Source organism: Zalophus californianus, chromosome 7, assembly GCF_009762305.2.
Source record: "Zalophus californianus isolate mZalCal1 chromosome 7, mZalCal1.pri.v2, whole genome shotgun sequence".
In the NCBI taxonomy this organism is placed as follows: Eukaryota; Metazoa; Chordata; class Mammalia; order Carnivora; family Otariidae; genus Zalophus; species Zalophus californianus.
The window spans coordinates 69949663-69972400 of record NC_045601.1 but is presented as its reverse complement, the minus strand read 5'-3'; the positions used below and the strand labels follow the sequence as shown (position 1 = coordinate 69972400).

General features: G+C 44.2%; 1 protein-coding gene across 2 annotated transcripts in view; it reads right to left on the bottom strand.

Annotated features, from left to right (window-relative positions):
- Nucleotides 1-22279, bottom strand: part of RRAGD (Ras related GTP binding D) — a 39679-nt gene extending 17400 nt beyond the window's left edge. The window contains exons 1-2 of one of the 2 annotated variants that reach the window (XM_027603475.2): nt 21737-22279; nt 4601-4896 (exon numbers count right to left, since the gene is read on the bottom strand). In XM_027603475.2, the coding sequence (XP_027459276.1) occupies nt 4601-4896; nt 21737-21872 (432 nt within the window). In that variant the 5' untranslated portion in view covers nt 21873-22279. The remainder of the gene's footprint in view (nt 1-4600; nt 4897-21736) is intronic. The other variant, XM_027603474.2, reaches the window with a different exon arrangement.
- Between the last annotated feature and the right edge of the window lie 459 nt (nt 22280-22738).

Here is a 22738-nt window from a genome sequence, read left to right as displayed (position 1 = left end):
GCAATACTATTTTTTTCTCCTTCCTACAAATGACACTTTTATAATATGATGAACATCTGCGTATGCATCTCCTTGTTTAAGAAATCAAACAGCAGGGGTGCCTGGCTGCCTCAGCTGGAGGACCATGCAACTCTTTTTTTTAAGCTACCCGGGCACCCAACATGGGGCTCAAAGTCACAACTGTGAGATCAAGAGTTGCATGCTCTATCAAGTGAGCCAGCCAGGCGCCCTGAGCATGTGACTCTTGATCTTGAGGTCGTGAGTTCGAGCTCCACATTGGGTATAGAGATTAATTAAATACATAAACTTAAAAAAAAAAAAGAAATCAAACAGTAGACACTGAAGTCCCATGTGTCTCTCCCCATCCTCCCGGCCCACACCACCACTCTACCCCCCACCCTCCAGAGGTATCCACTATTCCTGAGTTTAGCGTTTACTCTCAATCATCTCTTTATATGTTACTACATATATATTTATCCCTAAACAACATACAGAATTCATTTACATTGTCTTGAAAATCAGGGGGAGGCTGCGAAAGGACAACAAAGGAAGCTTTTCGGGTGGTAGAAATATTCTATATCTTGACTGTGGAGTGGTTACAAGTTATACCCATTTGTCAAACTTACTGAACTGTAAACTCACAATGAATGCATCTTATTGTATGTAAATTATACCTCAAAAATTGTTATGGTTTGTGTCTTTAACTGAAGAGGGGAGTTAAGGGGACATGTCTGTGAGCAAAACTAGCCAATGTCAAGAGAGTATCACAATCTCAAAAGATCAGAAGTTGTTACTGTAACTTCCTGCCAGCCATATAAAATGATCTGATTACCAACTAAGTGATGAAGTGGCAAGTACTTAGGACTAAAAATAACATTTGAAAGAAGAAAATACTTGGTTTATTCGAACAGAGGGCGCGTGGCTTATTTTTCCCACTGTTTTCTACAACAAATAAAAATACAGGAAAAATACACCGCCTTAGTTCCTATTCCAAAACTAGATATAGAGGGCGCCTGGGTGGCTTAGTTGGTTAAGCATCTGCCTTCGGCTCAGGTCATCATCCCAGGGTCCTGGGATCGAGCCCCGCATCGGGCTCCCTGCTCCGCGGGAAGCCTGCTTCTCCCTCTCCCACCACCCCTGCTTGTGTTCCCTCTCTCACTGTGTCTCTCTCTGTGTCAAATAAATAAATAAAATCTTAAAAAAAAAAAAAAAAAAACTAGATCTAGGAATTACAGGCAGGTCACAATCACCAATGTAGATGAAGCTGACACTTCATTTTGGATCCCAAGGCCCGTGAGATATGGCTTCAGGGGGCCAAGGATGGCCCTGGGGTGTGGGGACATGTTGTGGGCTCTGCCTGGGGGGCTGACAGTGTCATGCAGTTAGCTCACAGGAAATCACTCTGGATCCTTTCATGCTCTTTCATTTTACAACATTCTGGGAGGACACATTTTCTCCTTGGTGATATATTTACCTGGCAATCCTGTGATTGTGAGGAACTCACAAGGAAAAAATAAAAATTTGAGGCGTCAGACCAACAGAGCCCTGTTTAGAAATACAGGCAATGACGTTCAAGTGCCTGCCAAGATCGCCTGAAGTTTGCTTTTCTTTTCAGTGCTTATAATCACATCATATAAAAATTCCTGAAAACATGGTTTTTACAGTCTGCTTCCAATACAAAAGTATATATTACACAGACTCTAAAACAGCTTATTTCATTATTCCTTCTTTTTAGTAAATGATAGCTCTCAACAATGTTTTTCCACCCTTTTTGAAAGTGGAACTTAAAAAGACAAATTTCTCAAACATTCTTATACCTTTCTCTTCCCTACAGCTAGGGGGAAAAAAAGAAACCCACAAGAAACAAAATAAAAGAAAACACACATTTACCAACCCAAACTGAAGGGCCACTTTTCATGTTCAGGTAACATTAAAACCAAATTACAGTTGCAACTTGAAAATAGGCAAGCGAACCTATTTTTAGCCACCTTATAGCCATAGTACAAACACCTAGGATAGGGCTGCGTTGGACATCTGAATTCTAGAAACGCCAGTTGCTACATAAGCACAACATGGTATTGAAGTGAGTACTTCCTAAGCCACTGTCTTGAAAAGAGGAGTCCTCTGACTGGAATCTTCTTTTTTTTTTTTTTTAAAGACTTTATTTATTTATTTGAGAGAGAGAGAGAATGAGAGATAGAGAGCACGAGAGGGAAGAGGGTCAGAGGGAGAAGCAGATTCCCTGCCGAGCAGGGAGCCCGATGTGGGACTCGATCCCGGGACTCCAGGATCGTGACCTGAGCCGAAGGCAGTCGCTTAACCAACTGAGCCACCCAGGCGCCCTGACTAGAATCTTCTTACCCAAGGGTCAGGCTACTACCACTGCCACCTGGTTCAACAACTGCAGAAACAGCAGTGGAGTGACTTGGGGAAAAACCTGGAGCTTCGAAGAGACAGCTGGGTGGGGCATAGACGATAGCTCGCCCTCCGTGCGGCAGCGCGCACACAACCCGGCTGCTCCGTCCTGCTCAAGCTCCCTAATTTATGGTGCCGGCAGACCTAGGCAGGAAGGCGGGGGCTACTGCCACGACCACAGATGGGCCAGAAAACAGGTCAGTACAAGTGGGACAGCCAGGAAGGCAGCGACCGACAGCAGGGCTTGGACCTGATGCAGGTGTCTAGAGGCGTGCATTTCCAGATGGGCCCAGGAGAGGGGAGGCACTGCTGTTCACAGATCAGGCACCAGAATTTAAAGTCTTCCCCCCACCCCACCCAGCGCACCACCACCAAAAAAGAAAGAAAGAGCCCCTCCTCCCAGATGGCCACACTCTCACAGCTACACCAGACGGACGCAGTGCCATCACTTGGAACTAAAAGGCTTAGTTGAAAATTTCATTATTATATTAAACAGGCACCTAGTTCCCTGGATGAATTTATGAGGCTCTCGGGCATGAGCAGTCTTCTCAGAGAAGGGGTTTTCCAAGAGCGGGCTCAGAACCATTATTACTAACAGTTTACATGTCCCTGCCTCCCTAACTCCATTGGCACTTCTGGAAGGCGCAGGTGTGCTTGGCCCATCTGTATGATTGCAGGTCCAGTTTCAGGGAAATATCCTGCCCTGAACTTAGAGCTGGTTTAGTGCATTTCTGGAAGGACTTACTGCCATTTATCCCCCACAGCTGTAAAAGAGAGCCCTTGGGAGAGACTTCAGCCTCAGCAAGGCTTCCAGGACACTTTCTAAGAGTGCCTGGACATAGAGAGTTTGAAGAGCATCGTTGTCTCAGTTCTGTTCCCTGTACTCTTTCCTAAGACCGGCATGCCTGAGATGTACCTGAAATCTGCTGCTTCCCTCCCCCCTCCCCCCCTTTAACTGCTGGCTCCCACTTCACAGGAGAAAGGCCCAGAGGACCAAAGAGACAATTCAGAAGACCAGTTTGTATACTAATAAAGTGAGTAACTGATTCCTGGGTACAAAGACTCTTCACCAGTCAGGGGGTCCCCACGTCTTTGCTTTCAGCAAAGTTAAAGGAAAGCCCAATCAGGATGTCTACTGATTAACTAGTAAAAACAAACCTTTGTGATAGAAAACTGGGCAATTTAGGGGATATAACTTGGAAAGTGTTTAAATAATTGAGTGAATGCTATAACAAAACTCACCCCGTATCCATCTACTTATTTATGTGAACAAGGTTTCTTAGTGCTTACATCGACACAATCAAAAAATAGAATTGATGCCAAATCTTGTCTTATTCAAGCATGGATATGTGAATTAAGTGGAAAAATATCCATCATCTTAAAAGATATACTTATCAATCGAAATTTTACTTTTTATATTTAGTACTTACCTATAAAATAAGTAATAGTTATGCTATCAATTGTGTACTAGTGATAATTACAATAATTTAATTCAAAAGAAAAATTTCATACTTAGAACTTTATCTTCCTAGGAAAGAGTAAACATTTTATTTATTAATTTTTATAAATGTAATTTTCCTTTTTATTTTTTATTTTTATTATTATTATTTTTAAAGATTTATTTATTTATTTGGCAGAGAAAGAGACAGCGAGAGAGGGAACATAAGCAGGGGGAGTGGGAGAGGGAGAAGCAGGCTTCCCGCAGAGCAGGGAGCCCAATGTGGGGCTAGGTCCCAGGACCCTGGGACACTTAACAACTGAGCCACCCAGGCGCCCCGAGTAAATATTTTAAAATGCAGGCTTATATACATATTTTTGTTGCAGAGAACCTGTGCTATTTTACAGATGTCTGCCAAGAATATCGGGGGCAGGGGACATGTAGTTGTTGTCCTTGGGCTGTATGGTGGCCCTCTCCATCTATAAGGTTTCTGTGATTTGCTGAGATGTAGACAACTCCCTGACGCTGCTCACTGCTCATTGGTTAGGGTTCCACAGAGGAAGACTTTTTTCCTTTGCACTCCTGAGAGCCCCCACTGAGAAACGCTTGTTTGGTAAAAAGGGCTATTCCCGATTCTAAAAACCACACCAAAACCAACACAAAAGAAGTGGTTTGAACATAGGGGAGGGATGGCGTCTGGGGGGAGGAGGGGTCTCCAGTCCCAAGTATCCCGAGACTGAACTTTACCTGGGAGTCGATGACAAATATCAGCGCTCCTGTTCCCCGGAAGATCATCTCATAGTCAAATGTAGGGTCAAAAAAGTCAATCTGCCCTGGGAAGTCCCAAATCTGAAAGTTAACAAAGGAGCTATTGGAAACGTCTTCCCGGCAGATCTTGTTTGTGCTCTCCAAGAACAGTGTTTCGTTGGGAGACATTTTATGAAAGACAACTTTCTGAATAGATGACTTGCCACTTCTCCTCAGGCCCATGAGCAGGATTCTGGGCTTCACCTCAGTGCTGAAGGGATCGCTGAAGTCCAGAACTGGAGAAACCACAAAACAAGAATGAGGGTGAGTTGCTTTCACAGCGGTTAATTAGAGGAGTTTCACTTCCACCTCAGATGTGATTTATGATTCACAGACAATGCCACTCTTCCAAATACAGAGACTGCTAACTACCTCACTCCACTCATTGAGGGGCCTTTTAGTAAGGGCAGAACACTGAAAAATGCTGTTTTGCTACCTGTCACACCATTCCAGAAGGCAGGAAAACCTGTACAACTCCATATCACAATCAGCAAATCTGGAGTGTGAAAGGTAGAGCTTTCCTGGAGCAGAGTGTGAGGGGAAAAAAATCCAGTCTTAGCATTCCAAAGCAACGTCTTCTTTGTCTAGATCATCAGCGTCTTCTATGCCCTAAAGAGATGCTTGTTCATTTGAGTTATGCCCCAAACAGTTTTGGACTTCATCAAAATTTAAAACATTGGTGCTTCAAAGGACATTATAAAGAAAAGTGAAGACAACCCACAGAATGGGAGAAAACACCTGCAAATCACATATGTGATAAGGGACTAATATCCAGAATATATAAAGAACTCTTACAATTCAATAATAAAGACAACCTAATTTAAAAAATGGGCAAAGAATCTAAAGAGACATTTCTCCAAAGTTACAAAAATGGCCAATAAGCACATGAAACAATGTTCCACATCATTAGCCAGCCAAGAAATACTAATCAAAACCACAATAAGATGCCACTTCACACCCACCGGGATGGCTATAATCAAAAAGACAAACAGTAACAAGTGTTGGTGAGGCTATGGAGTAAATTAGAACCCTCATCCAATATTGGTGAGAACGTAAAATGATGTGCTTTCAACAGTTTGGCAGTTTCTCAGAAGGTTAAACACTGAGTCACTATATGACCCAGCAATTCCACTCCTAGGAATATATTCAAAGAAATGAAAACATATGTCCAGTATACATGAATTTCTTTTTTGTTTCCTTCTGGCAACCTCTCTTATATTTTTCTCAGTCCCTGGAACCGATCCGATTCAATAGTGACTGGAAAGTAATTCTTTTTTCCCTTATTATAACTAATAAATTTTTCCAAGTCTCTACAATTGTCTAAAATACATATTAATATTTGATAATATCTTAGTGAATTTCATTACTATATATAATTTTTTGATGTTTGAATTTGCAGTAGGTTTCAGTAAACACACAAATTTCAGGTAAAACAACAACTGAATAAAAAAAAAGTAAGCAGGTACAGATGTGCACAGCTGCTACCCGACTATAAGCAACACTTTGCTCCTACCCTACCCACACATTCTTCTCCAGTTCAACTTAACCCAATTCAACCATCTGCTGATGATATACTATAGAAGCAATAATGAGGAAGGAAAGCACCCAAAAAAGTCACCAGCTTTCTTCTTCCTCAGTCATCATATGCTACTCACTCACAGTACTGTCATTACAAGTCCATCTTAGCAAAAGCAGGGCATAAATTAAAAAAGAAAACAGGGCTTCGAGTTTTAAAATTTTCAGACTGGTAACATGTCACAGTCTTCCCCTCCCACAGTGAATCAATCTCTAAAATAACAGAAAAGGTATCAACCATAAATAAATAGATGAACAAATAAACATAAATATCTGAGCTTAAAGCAAAACAAAAAAACCTTAAAGTCGACAGATTGCAGAGAAATCCCTAAGAAACACGAAGGTCAGATTGAAGACAGACCCTGCAGCCCTTGACCAGGAATGGTAGGGTTCTGCTGCAGAAGGTAGAACTGGTGGAAGCCCAAACAGGGAGGGGCATGAAGACAACCAACAGGGTTGTTATTTGGAGAATCATAATGAGAAAAGCCAGCGGATAAACTCTGAGCACTGCTGCCACTCACCCACCTACGACACACTTCCAGGTAGGGGCAATGACTACAGGAGTTTGGGTATGAGGGGGAAGGCAGTGCTCCAGGGGCTCAGGATGCCCAGCAGGAACAGGGAGCACCCACACTACTCTGCCCTTCCCTAACTCTCACTACATGGAGTTCAACAGGTAGAAGCAGTACCATCTTCTCTCCAGACATTTCCTCAAAAGTCTAATATGCATATACCTGAACATACATCTGAAGAAGCAGAGTTCATAAAGGAGTCAGAGTAAACTTCCAAGTTAAGTGTAATTAAAATATTCAGAGAAAATGTGGTATCCATAAAACAAGAACAGACAGTTTCAGAATAAGAGCAACCATGAAAAAATAGCCTTAGAGATCTTAGAAAGAAAAATATAATTGGGGAGGGTGGTTAGATATACCGATTGAAAAGCAGAATAAAGACAGATAAAGAGGGCAATAGTGAACTGGAACATCAAATCCTCTCAGAATGTAGTACAAAGGGATACAGTGCTGGAAAGTATGAGATAAAGGTTTAAAGTGACTTTAGGAGTAATTATCTCAAACCAGTAGAAAATATAAATACTTGTGCAAGTACATTAGAAAAGGGTCCAGAAGGACACACAGCAAACAAAGAATGTATGGGTAAAAGATCTGGGGGAATCATCAAAGGGATTTTGGCTTTAGTTTTTTTTAAGTTTATTTTTTTTAGTAATCTCTATACCCAAAGTGGGGCTTGAACTCATAACTCTGAGATCAAGAGTCACATGCAGCAGCATGTGACTAAAGCCAGGCACGCCTGTGGCTTTAATTTTAAAAAGGAAACACATTTAGGGGCGCCTGGGTGGCTCAGATGGTTAAGTGTCTGCCTTTGGCTCAGGTCATGATCCCAGGGTCCTGGGATCGAGCCCCACATCAGGCTCCTGGCTCAGCAGGGAGCCTGCTTCTCCCTCTCCCTCTGCCTCTCTCCCTGCTCATGCTTTCTCTCTCTCTCTGTATCTCTGTGTCTCAAATGAATAAATAAAATCTTAAAAAAAAACTATTAAAAAGGAAACACATTTATACAATATATATACATATATGTGTATATATATAATTAAAATTAGTTTTGAAAAAAGTTTAATGTATAGGGAGTCATAGCAGACACAGAAATATTTCAAAATATTAAATACTCTTTAAATTGTGATTTTAACTCCATATTATCTTGTTAAGTGGTTGTTGTAAGGTTTCTGTTTTTTCAATACAATAAATATATTGATTACTGTACTCAAAGTAGTAGATTGGTAAGGTTGGCTGGACAAAAAGATATGCAAAACATGATTCCTATCTTGGAGAAACTTAAAATCCAGTCTAGACAACGTGGTACGGGCACAAAGATAGATAAATAGATCACTGGAATAGAATAAGGAGTCCAGAAATAAACCCACATATACAAGGACAGCTGAGATTTGACAAAGATGAAAAGCCAATTCCATGGAGAAAGGATAGTCATTTTTACCAAATGGTACTAAAACAACTGGATATCCATATGCAAAAAAAAAAAAAAAAGAATTTCAATCCACATCTCACACCATATACAAAAATTAACTCAAAATAGATCATAGGCCTAATTTTAAGCCTAAAACTATGCAACTTCTAAGGAGAAAATATTTATGACCCTGGGTTAAGCAAAGATCTCTTAGATATAACACCCTCCCCCCAATATTGATAAACTGGACTTTACTAAAATAAAAACTTCTGCTCTTCAAATGACACCATTAACATAATTTTAAAAAAGGCAAGCCACAGATCAAAAGAAAATATTTGTAAATCATATATCTGATAAAGGATTTGTATCTGGAGTATGTAAGGAACTCTAAAAACTTATTAATAAGAAAACAAAATTCAATTTTTGGAAAGGTGGGGGAGCAAAAGATTTAAACAGACAATTCACCAAAGACGACTTATGGAAGGTAAATTCACACATGAAAGGATGCTCAGCACATCATCAGTCATCAAGGAAATGTAAATCCAAACCACAATGAGATACTATTGCATACACAGTAAGATGGCTAAAATTAAGAACACAGACAGTAACAAGTGTTGAGGATGTGGGGGTACCAAACTCTCATACACTGCTAGTGGAAAGGGAAAATGGTACAACCATTTTGGAAAACAGTTTCGTGGTTTCTAAAGAAGTTAAACATGTATTATATTATCCCAGCCATTCCACAGCTATATATTTACATAAAAGAAATGAGAGTGTATGTCCATACTTGCACACAAAGGCTCGAAGCAATTTTATTTTTAGTAGTCAAAGACTGTTAACAACCCAAATGTCCATCAGCAGGTGAATGGATAAACAAATTGTGGTGCGTCTCAGCAATAAAAAGAAATAAACTGTTGACATATACAACATGGATGAATATCGAAATGATTATGCTGAGTGAAAGAAGCTAATTGAAAAAGACATACTCTGTGATTCTATTTACATAAAGTTCCAAAAACTGTAAACTCATCTATAGTGACAAATAGCAGATCAATGATTGCCTGGGAAATGTTAGAGGTAGTGAGAAGGGGTCAGAGGGAGCAACCTTGAAGGGGTATAAGAAAACCTTTAGGGGGTGATGGATACGTTCTTAGTTACGGTGATGGTTTCCAACGTGTACACATATGTCAAAACTTATCAAACAGATGTACTTAATTTTACGTCAATTGTACCTCAGTACAGCTTTTTTTTTTTAAGATTTATTTATTTATTTATTTAGACAGAGCACGGAAATGGGGGGAGGGGCAAAGGGTGAGGGAGAGAAATCCTCAAGCGGACCCCACTGAGCGTGGAGTCTGACACAGGGCTTGATTCCAGGACCCTGAGATCATGACCTGAGCCAAAACCAAGAGTTGGTGGCTTAACTGACTGAGCCACCCAGGCACCCCCTCAATACAGCTCTTTTAAAAAATGTATTCTCGGGGCACCTGGGTGGCTCAGTCTGTTAAGTGTCTGCCTTCTGCTCAGGTCGTGATCTCAGGATCCTGGGATTGAGCTCCATGCCGTGCTCCTTGCTCAGCAGAGAGTCTGCTTCTCCCTCTCCCTCTCCCTCTGCCTGCCGCTCCCCGCTTGTGCTCTCTCCCTCTCTTTCTCTCCCTCTGTCAAATAAATAAATAAAATCTTTAAACAAAAATTTTGAAGTGAATAATAATAAAAATAGGGGCGCCTGGGTGGCTCAGTCGTTAAAGCATCTGCCTTCGACTCAGGTCATGATCCCGGGGTCCTGGGATCGAGCCCCGCATCGGGCTCCCTGCCCAGTGGGAAGCCTGCTTCTCCCTCTCCCACTCCCCCTGCTTGTGTTCCCTCTCTCGCTGTGTCTCTCTCTCTCTCTTTCAAATAAATAAATAAATAATCTCTAAAAAATAAATAAAAATAAAAAAATAAAAGTAAAAAAGAATACCTGACAAAAAATTTTTTTAAATGTATTCTCAAGGACAAAAATGGAAACCTCAAGAGTTATAGTTGTTCTATTATTATTATTGCCTCACAAACTAGTGTTAGATCAATGCAAAGAGTAGGGGAGAAATGCCCATGGGCAGTGGGAAGGAACTCAGTGCATTACAAGGGTTATGAATGCAGACAAAGCAGTGCAGGATTTGGATGGGGTTGATGGGGGTGGGGGAGGGAGGCTCTCTAAGAAGAGCAGAGCCCAAAGCTAGGCAAAGACACCATGCCTTTCGTAGAATAGGAAAATATGGGTGCAATGAAAACTCAGCAACCACATATGAAGGTACTTTCCACATGCCAAGTACTGTACTAGGCACTCTCCACACTTCATCCCATTCAACTCTTTCAGGAATACATAGTATTATCTCTATTTCACAGGTAAAGAAATTTCAGGCTTGGCAAGATCAAGTAACATTCAAACTGAGGGCTGACCCACTCAAAATTCTATGCATTCTGTTTCTGCTCTGCAACACTCAATCCAATCAAAGAAAGCAAAAGTCCACATTAAATTATGAACAAGCACAGAAATATTTAAGTGTTTATACATGTTTTTATTTCTTCCCAATTTATACTACTGGATATCAGTGTAGATTTTAACTTATTTTCATCAGGGTCTGCAAGTGTCTATGTGGCATGGCCATCCATGCTGGATGAATTGGAGGATGGACCTCCTCCTCCTCCTGGGAGAGTGGAAGGTGAGGAAAGGTGACTGTGTAGAGAGGAGATAGCATATGTGCAAGTTTATATACACAGACTGGCTGGGAAGCGAGATGCACATGCCAGTACAGCACATACACACAGTTGGAAGTACTTCCTTCTCCCTGCCAAATTCAAACACAGGCCACCAATGATAAACTGCTGGGAAATGGTGGGCCAGATCGGCAAGGGTACCACCAACTCTGTGGAGACCCGTCAGACCCATGCAGATGCATTTTACATTTAGCTGGTAGGGACACATGCCAGATACCTTGCTAGACATTTCTGCAAACTTTTACCCCCTCCTCCCCCACACCCCCCATTCCCCTGGCAGTGAGGAGGTACAAGTCTGTTTTGCACCTGAGCAATCTGGGGGAAGGAACATGCCCAAGGTCACAGGGCTAGTATGTGGTGGAGTCCTCACCTAGAGCTTTAGCAACAATCAGATGGCATTCAACAAAAACTGCAACAAAGAAAACAGAAGAGACTAGGAAATACCAGAGTACATCATGCATAAGAGTACATACCACTAGCGAAACTCTTTTAGATTTAGACAAATGTGGTGCTGGTTCACAATATAAATGTATTTGTCATGTGAACCACAGTCAAAAACACTTTGTTGACCACTGCTATTGACCAGGAGAGGTTTCTTATATCAAAGAGGACTGCTGACAAAAATCCTTCCTTTGGGGGCCCTGGTTGGCTCAGTCAGTAGAGTATGACTCTTGATCTTGGGGTCATGAGTTTGAGCCCCACATTGGGTGTAGAGATTACTTTAGAAAATAAATAAAGGAAAGGAAAAATTGATTTGCCATTGCTCTCAAGCATGATGGGCCTCTAGGGCCTGATACAGATCATGTATATTTAAAAAAAAAATCTCTCTAATCCTTTCCCACCTCCCCTTAAGTATCTCTGCTTCTGAAACTCTATGGGGTTTCCCAGAGGCTCTCACCCAGTCTGGGAATGATAGCAGGGAGCACCCATCAGGAAATGCTTCACCTGGCCTCCTGGACAGCTGGCTTTCTCCACTAAACTTTCCCTGTGCATCACCGCTCGCTCAAGAACATCCTGAGAAAGGTGAAAGGAAGAGAATGGAGAAGGAGAGCTGCAATATAAGGGCTAATACTTTTTTTAAAAAAGATCAAAAAGGAAACACAGGATTTGGGACTGGAGATGGAATCCCAGGGAGGGCACTTTAAAAGTGTCAGCAGGTGTGGAGGAAGTTGCCCCGGAGAGGTGAAATTTACCAGAGGGCAGTTTGTTCAGTTTCATAAAGGTTCCCTGATCTTCTGCCAAGTGTTAAACTGGGCTGAGCCAGGGGCTGCAGACACAAAGGAAAGATTCATTCCTTAGTGATTAGAGGAAAAAACAGACAAGAAAAACTGACAATTACAGTGCACTGTTACCGAGGTGTTATGGGCTCAGAGGACTCCCTGGAGAAATATCCGTGTCTTAAAGAAAGGGAGGCATGAAAGAGATGAATGAGGGAAAGGTCATGCCAGGAAGAGATTCTGGCTTTCCTGGAGTTTAAGGAATGTAGTTTAAAGGCAAGAAAAGGCTGCACACTGTCCAGTGAATTCTTTCCCACAGCATTTCGAATAAAATCCAAACACCTTCTTTCTGCAAAGGCCCTACATGGGCTACCCTCTTATCCCGTGCCGGGTTCATCTTCCCCACTAGTTCCCTATCCTGTAACCACACTGACCTTCAGGTTCCTCACCCCGGGGTCTGGACACGCTTCTCCCTCCACCTGGCTTCCCTTAGCTTTCTTCCCAGCAGCAATTTACCTCCTCTCAGCTGAAGCAGACCCCATGACTTCCTGATAACCCTGTGTCTTTTTTTTTTTTTTTTTAAAGATTTTATTTATTTATTTGACAGAGAGACAGAGAGGAAACACGAGCAGGGGGAGTGGGAGAGGGAGAAGCAGGCCTCCAGCCGAGCAGGGAGCCCGATGTGGGGCTCGATCCCAGGACCCTGGGATCATGACCTGAGCCGAAGGCAGACGCTTAACGACTGAGCCACCCAGGCGCCCCAACCCTGTGTCTTAATAGTACTTATCACTAAAGGGCAGGGGCTTGGGTGGCTCAGTTGGTTAAGCCACCAACTCTTGATTTTGGCTTAGGTCATGATCTCAGGGTCTTCAAATGGAGCACAACATCTGGGCTCCTCGCTGAGAGGGGAGTGAGCTTGAGATTCTCTCTCTCTGCTCCTCCTTCCACTCACTCTCTCTCTCTCTCAAATAAATAAATAAATCTTAAAAAAATAGTACTTATCACTATACAAAATTACCTATTTTATACATTTGTCTTCTTGTCTGTTTACTTGTTTATTGTCTGTCCCACATATACACAGGCAAATTACAAAGCATGTGGCATGAGTCCAATAAGTATCTTTGAATAGGTGAGTTGATAGAGAAGCCTGTTACCTCCCCAGCAAACAAAAACTGCAACAAAGAAAAAAGAAGAGACTGGGAAATACCAGAGTACATTATGCATAATAAGAATACATACCGCTAACGAAACTCTTTCAAGTCTACTTACGCATATGTGGTGCTGGTTCACAGTATAAACACATTTTTTATTGTGGACCACGGTCAAACATATTTTGTCAACCACTGCTAGACTCTGCTACCTCATGAATGAGATGCTGGGAGGTCTGGATTTTACTTTGTAAGCCATGAGGAAATCACTAAGGATTTCAAGGGGAGACTAACATGATCAGATTTATACTTCAAGAAGTTCACTCCAGAAACAGACCCCCTAGAGGGTGTCAGTGGGGAGACAGTGAAGGGGTCTAGAATAAGCCACTGTGCCATAAAAATTATACTGAGCTAAAGATACTGAAGTCCCTGAAATCCTTCTTTGCCTCAAGCAGAGCCTCCCAAAAGAACTCTATTGCCATAAATCTTCCTGGAAGCAACTCTAATCTTCTCTTGGCGAAGACTGAGACCGAGACAGAAGAGAAGTTGGCACCGCCCCAAACAGACGCGCTCACCTCTTCTCCTGTGGGTCCATTTATCTTTCCAAAAAGTCACTTGTTTTTCCATAAATGCCCTTTCCCCAACTCCCTTCCAAGAAGTCACTCATTCTCCCAGAACTGCCCCTCCACCCCTCCCCATCCCATCTTTATTAAGATAGTAATAAAGCCCTGGGGCGCCTGGGGGGCGCAGTCGTTAAGCGCCTGGGGGGCGCAGTCGTTAAGCGTCTGCCTTCGGCTCAGGTCGTGGTCCCGGGGTCCTGGAATCGAGCCCCGCCTCCGGCTCCCCAATCCGCGGGAAGCCTGCTTCTCCCTCTCCCGCTCCCCCTGCTTGTGTTCCCGCCCTCGCTGTGTCTCTCTCTGTCAAATAAATAAATAAAATCTTTAAAAAAATAAATAAATAAATAAAAAGCGTCTGCCTTCGGCTTAAGTCATGATCCCAGGATTCTGGGATCGAGCCCCGCCTCCGGCTCCCCGCTCCGCGGGAAGCCTGCTTCTCCCTCTCCCGCTCCCCCTGCTTGTGTTCCCGCTCTCGCTGTGTCGCTCTCTGTCAAATAAATAAATAAAATCTTAAAAAAAAAAAAGATAGTAATAAAGCCAGAATTCTAAACACCTTTTTTTAAAGTTTATTTATTTATTTAACTAATCTCTACTCCCAACATGAGATCAAGAGTCGCATGCTCTTCTGACTGAGCCAGCTAGGCGCTCCTCTAAACACCTAAGTTGCACTTTTTGTGAACTCTCATGCATTAGTACGTAATTAAATTTGGTTTTCTCTTGTTAATCCATCTTTTGTCAGTTTAATTTGCAGGCTCCCAATTCAGAACCTAAGAGAATAGAGGAAAAGTTTTTCCTCCCCTGACAGCAGTTAGGTTATATTCTAGAACACAAATGAGAAATGAAGGAACTAAGGAATAGACCATGGAAATGGTCAGAAGGAACAGATTTTGTGACAAGTTCAAATTGACTCAATAGTGTTCAGTGATCCCCTGGACACAGATGACAAGAGAGAAAGAAGCCCCAAGTTCCCAACCTGGCAGACCAAGCTAACAAGGGCCCATTCACAAAGATGGTAAAGGGAAAGAGGCTCAACGGGTATTTGAAGTTGTGGAGTCTGGGGTGCCTGTCCGCCTGCAACTCAGGTGGGAAAAGAATCCGGGGCCTGGGAAGAACAGTAACATGAGGTCACAGACAGGTTTGAAGTGGGAATGTAGGTCACTGGGGCCGTCCATGCCTCAACTGCTGGTTTTTCCCCTAATCTTGTTGCCGGAGGGTGAGGGAATTTTTGAGAGATTTTAGCCTTGGCCACCGCGAAACAGTTCAAACCAACCTGCTCCAACCTCTTATCACCCAGCAGTTCTCATTTACTGACCACCTGCATAGCACAGAGGGTCACCTCTAATCCTCAAGTGAATAAACTTTATCCTTTACAGATGTAAAAACTGAGGCCTTCAGTGCTTACTACAATAAACACTCAACAGATGCTTGTTGGCTGGGATAACTGAATGAAAGTGACTAAGCAGAATTTGAAGCTAAATTAACTGAAGCTTTAAAAAGAAACTTCCTATCTGACATTGGCCCAGATCAGCACTTGAGTATCAAGAGTATGAGCTTTATGACTAGGCAGTTTATCTACTGCGGTCAGGGACACTGAACATACCTTACCTATTTTGCACAGGGTCCTGTCAGCACCCCAATTTTCCAAACAGCCTGGCTTTGTAACTAGACTGCTGGAAATCCCAGGGAAACTCAATCATCCAAGGAAAAGCATTATGGGGAGGGGCCATGTAACTGGACCTGCAGACTAATTACTTCATCAGTAACTGGCAGATCCCTGTCAAAAACCAATAGGCCTTGTAAATACACAAGGAAGGGAAAGATGCATCAGGGCCTTGAGTAGTGGCTGCCTAGGGGCCACACCTGGCTGATCTGCGGGTTGGGAATGTTTACAACAAAGAAGGAACCAGAATTCAGGAAAATGGGAACTGAAGGCCTGACACAGTTCTAACAGGGTTGGCCTTCCCTTCCTAAGCTCATGCAGTCTCTCAGAGAATGAGACATCATAGGAAACACACTTCATAAATGCTGAAATATTATACATTTGAGAACTATTCTAATTAAGGAATGTTCTCCAAGAGGTAACACCTTTGAGCGGGTCCAAAATGGGAAAATGAAACAGAGATTTAATGAAAAATTAAGAAAACGTGGTGGCAAAGTGATGCCAAGTGGAATGATTTAAACAGTACTTGGATAGTGACAAGCTGGGGTTCAAGTCCCAGCTCTGCCGTGTACCAGCTGTGTGACCCCATACATGTCCCCTGGCCCATGAGTCCTTATCTAACAGTCTGTGTATACATGTGCACCCCCCTTCTTTCTTTTTTTAACCCCAGCCCAAGCCTAGGTAACAGAGGGCCTCTTGTGGAATGTGGCTGCAGTGAGAAGCTCACATAACCTTAAAGGAAAATTAGAATTTCTTAGCTATTAGTATTCTGTAGGGTCATCAAAGGCTTAAGTTTCTATTTACTCATGCTTTTAGGAAGAGGTCTCTGGTTTGTTTCTATTTACATTATCTGTGATCCTTTACATTTCTGATCAATGGTACCACTTATACATTCACGACCCAGGAGCTCAGGGTTGCCTGGCTGGCTCAGTTGGTGAACCATGCCACTCTTGATCTCAAGGTCAGGAGTTCAAGTCCCACACTGGGTGAAGAGCTTAATTAAAAAAAAAAAAAAAGACCCAGGAGCTCAGGGAGAAATTCCATCCTAACTGGGAATTAAATATGTGAATGTTAATACCATTAATAAAAGAATATGCAAACATCATAAAGATTCATTGTCCATTTGATCAACTACTTAGTAAGGAGAATTAAATGCAAACAGAACATATATTTTCAAAGGCATGAAAGTTTTTGAAGGTGATTTTATTTATATGTGAAGGACCAAACCTTTCCCTATGAAACCCTTTGACATCACACTGGTGGGTCACTAAAAAATTCCATATATGAAATATTTCCTTAACATACATGTTCAGTAACATTTCTAACGTGTTCTGATTTACTAATGCTCCTGCAAGAAGGAGAAAAGTGCTCTTGTGAACTTTTCTTTTTCTTTTTTTTAACACTCTGAGAGTGATCCAAGTTGGTTTTCTGTGATCCTCTACCTTATGCACTGAGAAACCAAGCTGGAGTCTCCCCCAAAGGTCCTCAAGAGGAGAAAGTTGACAGCATCCTACACGATTCAGGACAGGAGTGAAAAACCCATTTTTCTTGAGTGTCACAGCAGAAGCAGGGAAAAGCCACTGTTACAAGACAGCTTGAAAGCTTTCACGGAAGAGGAAGAACAGAAAAGGTTAAAAAAAAAGGTAAGGATGAATAAAGGAGGTAGAGAAGAAAGTGACAAAATGAACAGGAAAGAGGTGGCTGAGGTATGAAGTGAAATTGTGTCACCAACAACAGCTATGGGGTCAGGGGACGGATTGAAGCAGAGGGTAAACAGACAGACACACAGTCAGCTGGGGACTGACAAAGATGATCTTGCAAACTCAGAACTACATCCCTTATCCAGAACTCTAGAACTTAGTTTCTGCTTTTTTCCCCATCAGACTACCCTATGTCTGTTCTGATACGAAAATGGGAGAGATTTCTGATAGAAGTATAGAATCAAGATTCTATGATACGCTGAATCACTGAAACATGTTTACAAAACATCTAATATAAAAAGAAGCACTCGGGGAGCTTGGGTGGTACAGCTGGTTGTGTCCGACCCCTCGTTTCAGCTCAGGTTGTGATCTCAGGGTCATGAAATCAGGCCCTGTGTGTGGTTCCGTGTAGAGTCTGCTTAAGACTCTCTCTCACTCTCCCTTTGTCCCTCCCCCTCACTCACGCACGCCTGTGCCATATGTATTTAAACAAGTATTGTGCCTAAGGTGTGACTTTGGTCACATCATTTTTAACTATTCTGTATTTCATCTATTCCAACTCTTCTGTATCTCTGTATTTCCAGGGCCAGAGGAAAACCCGAGAGATTAGGCATAGCCAGGGCTGTAGCTAACCCAACTCTTTTTGGACAAGGTGGAATTAAAAGGAAAGAGATTTACGTATCCATGAACTTGACCTTCTCCTAAACCTTGCTCAGGTCTAGCTCATGTTGTGGCTGCAGAAAAGTCCTAGCACCTCTGAGCCACAGTGTCACTATCAGAAGAACAATTATCTATCTCTACTTACTCTCAAAGAACAATGAGAGGATAAATTCACTAGTTTTTTAAATTACTTTAAGAAAAAAAAAAAAGCTGACACTCATGATTAATAGATGCAAACCAGTGGTTTCACTGCATTTACACCCATCAGGGAAGTATCATCTGCAGACCGTCGATTTTTCGTGCCTCCAGTAACCACCTAAACTGTCACTTCCTCAGACCCTAGGAGAGTTCACAGGTTGCTATGGAAACAAGACCGCACCTTAGCTGGACTCTGCATGAGCAGCTGTCTTAGCCAAATTTCCCCTAAAAACTGGGAGGGACTTGGGGAAAAAACAATTTCACTTTCTGATTAAATATGATTTTTTTTTAAAGATTTTACTGATTTGAGAGAGAGTGCATGAGTGGGGGGAGGGACAGAGGGAGAAGAGGACTCACCGCTGAGCAGGGAGCCCGCAGGACTCGATCCCAGGACTCAGAGATCATGACCCGAGCCAAAGGTAGATACTTAACTGACTGAGCCACCCAGGCGCCTCATGTGACTTTTAATTGCTTTCCTTGTTATTGCAGTTTTAAAGCACAGTAATTTACTAAAGATTCAAACCCCATGTGTCTAAAAACAATTATATTTGCTGCAATTGTTTTTAATGGCTTATTTATTGCCTCCACTCTGGAGTTTTATCTGGAGTGAGGAGGTTGAAGGTGAGACTCACCTTATCTCTGATTAACTACCTTCAAAGGGGGGTTGAGAGGTGTCCAAATCTGTCCTTAACAGAACTAAAGTGCCCGAGAACACTCCAGCTATTCATGAATAAAATTTGGAGTGCAAGCCAGGGAAGTGCAATTTAAGTTTCACCTTAGCTGCACTAAGTTTTCAAATTTTGCACATTGTAGTAAAACTTACAAGGCCCTCAGTTTAAAAATAAGATCAGAGGTTCCTTCTAAGACTAAGGGAAATGGAATTCACACTATCGACTTTCAATCTACCTTCTTTTTGCACAGTTCCTGATAAACTGCTTTGCAATTTATCTGGTGATGCTAGTCAGTCCTGCATCCCACCGGCCAGGGTAGATTTCTGAACCTCCTGGAAAAAGCCCCGGATCCCCACTAAGCAAAGGCATTAAATTAAGTCCATTAGGAAGGTAAAAGGGGAAGGCAGTTCATTAGAGAAATGCTTTGTTCATGGTTCAAAATGTACCATATCCATCTTTCCTCAGAGTAAAAAAGTCCCTTTCCCTCCACATTCCTTGTCTTACATTTGAGAGTAGGTAGATGTAAATTTTACCAAAATAAACACAGGATTCTAATGCAACATGTGCCCGGGGCCCATTAGAAATTGAGATGACCCTTTGGTGGCACTTGAGGTCCCAGGAACAAAAGTCACAACTCCTGTCCTCCACCCTCATCTCAACTTCCCAGGATCCTATCAGTTGGCATGACATTGTAAGGGACAGCTGTTGCTAGAACTGCTGACTGAGGAGCCTCTCTCCCACTCTAGAAAGTGAATATTCTGATAAGAGATTCTGCATTCAGGCCTAAACCCCAAAATCAAAGCCAGGGATATGTGGAAAGAACAGGAACCTGATATAATAGAAGAAATCTTCTGAGAACAGACCACCTACCTACGGCAGGCCCAGGGGGATAGAGACCCAGCCTCAGTAATGTTTGCAGGAGCAAATAATCATTTGTCACTCCTCTTACCACATAAATATACTTAATGCTTTTATAGCAAGATTCCAGGTTGATCCAAAGAACTCACGAGGGATGATTTTATTACTGAAGTAATGAAAAGCATCAGTTAACAGAGTTACAGATTTTGCCTTTAGGTTAGGAGCAGTGGGGAGCATTCAAGACCAGGCTCTGGGGAAGCCCTTTGTTCAGGAAATCCCACCCCTCAGGCAAAGCTTTACTTTCATTTCAATTTCAAGTCCTCAAATCAAATTTTAATAAAAGTGCCCCCTTAAAGAACTGCAGAATAAATAAGCAGGTCCTTTACTTTCCATGGAATGTCTCAGGTCCCCAGAACAATATCGAATTACAGGGCTTTTCTTCCCAGATATAGTCTCTTTTCTTTTTTAAAAAGAGTATCACACATGTGCCCTATTGTGTGTCTACTATTTCGAATATCTTCCAAAGACATCCCCATTCTGAATCTCTGGAGTCTTCTAAGAATCTAGAAGGAGCTAACGAAAGCAATTTGAATAACAACAAAGCGACTGAACAATTTAATTACCAAAGGTAGCCCTAGAGACTCCAACAAAAGGGTTGAAAGCCTTTATCTACAAAAACGTGGCCACGTGCTCAACTGTGGGACCAATTACGGGGAGTGCAGAAGAGAGAAGCACACAGGTGCACACACCAATTTAAGCAAATGGGGAATTAGCACAAATCCTCTCTGGACACAGGACACTATGAAAAAGTGTGACTCAGAAAGCTTCTTTCTCATCTATCAGGCTCAAGGTTTACTTAACTTTCTTCCCTCTTTAAAAAAAACTTTCTTCCCTTTCTGATTAATTGAAAGTAGCACCTGCCGTACATAAAATAATGGAAATTGTCCTCCGCAGAAAGACCTTGAATAGGAATTTTAAAATAAGTTCAGTGAATTTTCAATACTACAATTTCTTCAAAGTGAAATTTTTAGAAGTTCGTTCCTTCTCTAGGAAGCCTACAGCTTCATCTAGATATTATGTTTAACAGCCTCATTCTATTGACCTTTTCAAGTGACCTTACAATAGAGGACTTTTCTCCCTTACTTCGGGGGCAAACAAAAAAAGAACCTTTCTGGAATCCTAAAAATCTCTCAACTTCCTTAGGCCTTAAGAATTCAATGCAGGAACCCCCCCCCCCCCAAACACACACACCAGGCTGAACAATTGCTAAATCCCACTTCTTAAACAGGAAAGAGAGTTTGCTTCTGAGTGGCAATGTATTCCCCCCGCCCCGCACTCACTCCAGGGCAAGCACTGCCATGCCCAGGTGGTGACACTGAACAGAGATAAGGTGTCCTAACAACTGTATTTGCCCCTGGATCCCGGGAAACCCGCGGCCACTCGGTGACTCCCACATCACTTGTGCGCACCCCCCCGCGGCTCCACGGGGGCCCCAGACGCCGCAGACCGGGGCAGCCCAAGGACCCCTCCCGCGGCGACACGGGGTAAGACTGACACCCGCAGCTGCCGACGACCCTGCCAGTCACGCTGCCGCCGGCTGCCTTTTTTAGCCACGACATCTGACCAGGCTTCGACAGCAGCATTCAAGGAGAGGTCCCAGGGCGCGCCGGGCGGTCCCCTCCTATTCCCAACCCCCAAACCCTGTGGAGAGCTCCGGGTGAGGGGCGGGGGAGGTACTAGCCCTGGAAGGGGCCAGAGAGGGTACGTTCCTCCTTGCCCTTACGCTTCCTCTCTGCTCTCTCCACGGATCCGGGTCGCCCCTCCGCCGCCTGCGCCCGGGATCCCCCATTTTGCAGCCCGTCGCTCCTCGGGCGCCCCTCCCCAACCCCCACCCCTCAACTCCGCTCTCCTGGATCCCCTCCAAGTCGGTGGCCTGCGCGCCTGGTCGGGCGGGGGGCGGGAAGACACAGAGGGAAGGGACGGGGTGCGGGCTGAGGACGCGCGGGGCGTGGGGCCGGGCGGGGGACCCCGCGCTCACCTCCCTCCTCCGCCCCGCTGTCCGGGTCGGCGTCCGAGGAGTCGGGCCCGTCCCCGTAGTCCGCTAGCCCCACCAGCTCATCCTCCTCGTCGTCGTCCTCGTCCTCCGGCTGCGGCTTCCCCAGCACCTGGCTCATCGCTCCCACGGCCGGCCGTCCTGGGGGCGGCGGGGGTCCCTGGTGGGGGCCAAACCTTCTCCCCTGCCGCTCGCAACCTATTTCTGAATTGGGGTTTTGTCTGGAGGTTGGCGGGAGCCCGCGGAGGCTGGGCCGCGCGCCCCCCGCGGCTGTCGGCGTCCAGGTCTGGGTCTCGCGGTTCCCACCGCGCCCGGAGCCCCCTTCCCCGCCCCGCCCGCCTGCCGGCGGAGGAGTCAGCCGGAGCGCGGCAGTTCCTCCCCGAGGAGGGAGAGAGAGACTGCGTGACCCAAGTCACCTGACACACACTGTCTCACACACACACACACACACACACACACACACACACACACAGGCGTGCGCGCGCGCTTTCCCGGGCTCCAGCCCCACTCGGCGGGGCGCTGGGCCGAGGCCGCGCGCACACACTGGGGGGGAGGCGGGGGCAGGGCGGCGCGGAGCCCTCCACCTAACCAGAAGCTCACAGTGGCACACGCCCCGTACCCTGGGACGCTGCGCAGTCACCCACCGCGGCTGCGCGCTAGGGGCCCCCACGCGCGCCTCATGCACGTGGTATCCGCACAGGCTGGCGAGCTGGGGGCCTGCACAACCTGAGAACATATCCCGCACCCACCTCCAACACACACACCCTACCTTGGGTTGCCGCCTCTAGCTTTCAGTCCTGGGGAGGATTCCAGTCCCAAGTGGACTGCCACCCCCCCGCGCCCCAACACTGCTGCGCCCGGGCCTCCACCCAGAGCAGTGTGCCTAGGACACAGTATGGATACTGAATCTCCCCGAGAAGAAAACTCGGAGAAATGCACTGCAGAGGCTCAGTCTCCATAGCAATTGCCTTTCAGTGTGCATTTATG